This window comes from Diospyros lotus, chromosome 3 (assembly GCF_014633365.1).
Source record: "Diospyros lotus cultivar Yz01 chromosome 3, ASM1463336v1, whole genome shotgun sequence".
Classification (NCBI taxonomy): Eukaryota; Viridiplantae; Streptophyta; class Magnoliopsida; order Ericales; family Ebenaceae; genus Diospyros; species Diospyros lotus.
Window position 1 is genome coordinate 9,288,836 of NC_068340.1, and position 4,278 is coordinate 9,293,113.

The 4,278-nt window shown below is 39.4% G+C and overlaps 1 protein-coding gene across 1 annotated transcript; it reads left to right on the forward strand.

Annotated features, from left to right (window-relative positions):
• Positions 1–2,346: 2,346 nt before the first annotated feature.
• LOC127796413 (transcription factor TCP20-like) lies at positions 2,347–3,664 on the forward strand. The gene is made up of 2 exons (XM_052328549.1): positions 2,347–3,340; positions 3,583–3,664. Exon 1 carries the CDS (start codon positions 2,410–2,412, stop codon positions 3,295–3,297), a length of 888 nt encoding a protein of 295 aa, XP_052184509.1. The 5' UTR covers positions 2,347–2,409; the 3' UTR covers positions 3,298–3,340; positions 3,583–3,664.
• Positions 3,665–4,278: the final 614 nt, after the last annotated feature.

Below are 4,278 nucleotides of genomic sequence, written 5' to 3' on the forward strand. Positions count from 1 at the left end.
TTATATATATATATTGAAAAAATATGTTTTTAAATGCATAGGGCCTAAAGTCCGTGTGGCTCAAGGTACTTGTTCACATTTGTACCATCTTTCACGGCAGACAGCTGACTGATTAATAGTACTATATACAATTATATATGGGATGTTACTTTCAAGCCATTAAGGATAGAATTCCTTTCTGCTTCAGTGCACAGATGTGAACGCCCCACATTATTAACCACTGTCCTAATATCCCACAAGTCGGCAATCATCCAAAAGTTGAAAGCATAGTGAATAAACCTACCGACAAGGCAAATTTTCTAGGCCGGACATTTAAATTGTACTAACGTTTGGAATATCTTTTTATGCGATGGTCAAGACTTTCCTCTCGTCGTGGGAGTCTTGTGTTCTGACACTATACACGAAATAGTAACACCATAAGAATATAATAGTGATTATATCATCATTAAAGATATGTTATGGTCACGATTAATCGATAGGAGAGTGATTATATCATCATTAAAGATATGTTATGGTCATGATTAGTCGATACTCCTATGCAGCACCAGGACGTTGAGGAGAGGAGCCAACCTTATCGTTGGGGCGACAAGTATAAAACATGAAATATAATCGATCTATTAGCTAAACTCATGCAAGAACACTATTGGAGACCAGCCTCGACGTGCTGCTAGCTCTCTGCACTAGAGAATCATGCTCTGTGACATGATATTGAATACTTAGAACTTTTTTTCTAATAGGTTAATTTTACCAGGCACGAGAGCACCAACTGTTGATAAGGTTATGGTAATGATAATTGTTTAATAAAAAAGGGAGAACAAATAGTAAATGTTTTGGCTGAAAATATATAGAAGGATCTGATGTCAATCAATAAAAAGGATGAATTGGTGAAAAACATAACAGAAAGATATTCAAACAGTTTATGTGTAGCAGGAGAACGGGATGCCCATGTAGGCCATGTTTCTTGATTGGCTTGTTGAATTAATATATAGAGAGAACATGGATATTGGAGACAGGTTTTCATGACCAAAGAAGCCCGACTGTGAGCAACTCATCTGCTTGGGAGCTGAGGCTGAGGGCCCACACTTTATATAATTGCTTGAAAGTTCAAACAGACAGGACCGTTATCAATCAAGGGTAGCACGGATTTGAGGTTAAAATGGGATGGGGAAATGCAAGAAGAAAATTAAGTAAATATTTCTGTCCCTCACAGTTGCAGATTACATATTTCATGACCATCTTGGTTACCTTCTTCTGTAATTTTATTTTCTTCTTCTTTTCATCCTTTATTAGCTCTCTTGTTTTGGGCATCTTAAGACTTGATTCTTGGCTCTCATTCTCCAAGTAACATGTAATCCAAGAGGCAAAAGTTCTCTCGGACTTAGAATATATAGAAGCAGGAGTGGTTTTGCGCAAAAATTCACTCTGATAGAGCAGATTATAAAAGCCAGTTAGTAACTGACCTCAACCCATATTGCAACGGCCTACTTCTCACCTCATTTAATATGAGTTTTTACACACAACATTCTCTGTGTTATCTTTAATTTAAGTATCAGAGAGCCTTTGCAAGTTCACTATAGAGCAGTTTTCAGTCTCATTGCAAGAGCAACAAGCAAGGGATTCCTGTTAACAGATCGAGTCCATGGGCAATTAGTTAAATCAAAAGCTAATCCCTTCAAGAACTTCCATCTCTGCCCATCTATGTTTTAAGTTACGGTTAGCTAGAGAGAACCCTTCGATCTCTTACACACAAGGTATGCTAGAAAAATAATTCTTATTATTCTTTGATCAGAATATTTATAATCAAATTCTGAAAGACTCCTACTGGAAATCAAATGGTAATTAATTGAAACAAAGACTCCTGATCCAACTGCAATAAAGAATTCTAAAAGTAATAAGACACTGGCTAAAATAGGGAAACAATCTCCTAATTAAAATAGAAAGAGAACTAATCCGATTTGAACCCAAATAAGAATAGAAATAAGCCTATTCTGTTTTGATTTTATTTCTACGCTAATAAATTTAATTAATTGAAAGTCTAGTAGTATCGCCCATAACAATTCTACTGGCACGTTCCAAGACAGTCTTGTCATCAAGTTTGATTACTTCTCAAATGGAAAACATAGTGATTATTAGCCTTGCCAACAGATAGACCAGTTGGTGATGCTATTTCCTTGGGTATATATAGAAAAAAAAAAATCATGATTTACTGCAAAGGCAATCTTATGGAATAAAGCTCACAGCAGGGACAGTCCTCTTAACAAAAAACCTTTTTCTTTTCCACTGTAAAAACCATTAATATATATATATATATATATTAAAAACTAAGAACTGTTTGGCATTCAAAATTTGAAGCAGGAGCAGAATTCCTTGACAATCACAGTGAAAGGTCATGAAAGTCTTGGCTTTTTCATGTCCCCATCATCAATCAAAGAGGCCCCATTTTTCATGCACCTCCCCATGGAAGAACAGCACAAGGGCTCAAAAGAGGATCCCACCTCCTTGAGCCGCTCCCCACAGCCAGACATGGCCGAGAACAAGTCAACTGAAATCAAAGGATTCCAGATTGTTGCAGCGAGCAAAGATGGCGGCAAGAAGCACTTGGTACCCAAGAGAAGCTCCAGCAAGGACAGGCACAAAAAGGTGGATGGGAGGGGCAGAAGAATAAGGATGCCTGCCCTTTGTGCTGCCAGAATTTTCCAGTTGACCAGAGAATTGGGCCACAAAACTGATGGGGAGACAATCCAGTGGCTCCTACAGCAGGCCGAGCCATCGGTAATCGCTGCCACGGGCACCGGGACCATGCCTGCTTCAGCTCTTGCGGCTGCTGGGGCCTCTGTTTCTGAACAGGGGAACTCTGTTTCTGCTGGTTTCATTAATTCTAAGTTGGATGAGATGGGAAATAGGACTAATTGGACTCTGATGAACAGTGGCTTGAACAGATCCCAAATTGCTACTGGATTGTGGCCTCCTGTTCCAGGGTTCATACAGAACTCTGCAATATCAGGATCAAATCCAGTGAGTGAAAACTCCAATTTCCTCTCTAAACTGGGGTTCCATGCTTTTGAACTTCCAACCATGACTTCAGGGCCAATGAGTTTTTCCTCAATCTTGAGTGGGAATTACCAGCAGCCTCCAGGACTGGAGCTTGGATTGTCTCAAGAGGGTCATATTGGGGTTCTGAACAGTCAATCCCTGCACCAGTTCTACCACCAGATGGGGCACAGCCAAGGCGGCAACCCGATGAATCAGCAACAGCAAGATCCAGACAAGGATCACTCTCAAGACTCAAAGAACTAAACTTCTGCAAATAGGGCTTTCCAATGAAGATTTGATCAGACAGGTACAAGAGCCTACAAGTGACAATTTCATCCGAATCAAGTACAACATGATGAATTGGTCACTGGCATTAACTGGCCATCGCAGATTTCGCTTCTATTTGCTGCATCAATGCTAAAATCCAAGCCTCCAAGATGAGAGCTTAGATTTAATTTTGACCTCTTTAATACATATTTTAGGTGTAGGCAAAGTCCTCGATTGCACAAAGCTAGCTGATGTTTATACTGCCCTTTCAATTGTTTGCAGTTTGCAGCGAACCGAGGGGCTTGAAGGTTTCTTGTAATTCAGCTAGTTTAACTCATAATTCAGAGGGTTGTTGATTTATACACACTACAGTTCTATGGTAGGCAATTCAGTTACTTTCTCTTACTGTATTTGAAATTGGGTGTTCATATTTAGTCTTGACACAGCGTCTTTCCCATATGCAAGTGGTAACATACTATGATGTTTCCATATGACAGAAGCAACTTTCCATTCATCGAACTGCTGCAAATAAATATCTAGACTTACCCCACCTGGATTGTTCAATTTGTGGCTCAATGGAGCCTTTGTTCTCTCTCTCTCTCTCTCTCTCTCTCGGCATTTTGGATTAAGAATGAAAGATGGGTAGAAGATCAGCTGAAACCCAGCTCCTAGATCAAATTAAGTTGGGATTAATTTGGGTCAGATTCAGCTCATTGGAGACACTTGGCATGCAACAAAAATAACAATATATCAAGCTTTTTATTTTACATTATGATGTCCTCTATTATGTAAATTCTAAATTTGTAAAGCTAATTAGCTACGCTTTGGCTATGAACTAGTGAATACGGATAGGGTAAATCAAAGAGACAAATATGTCTCTCTCTCCAGTCTTTGATGAGTCTTGAGTCTTTGAGTCTTGAGTGAGAGAGAGAAGCGAAGACAAAGACCCAGAAAACGGGGCTGGAGTCTGGTGTGGAG

Coding starts and splice junctions, on each gene's coding strand:
- LOC127796413 (XM_052328549.1), top strand. CDS start 2,410: ATGTCCCCATCATCAATCAAAGAGGCCCCATTTTTCATGCACCTCCCC.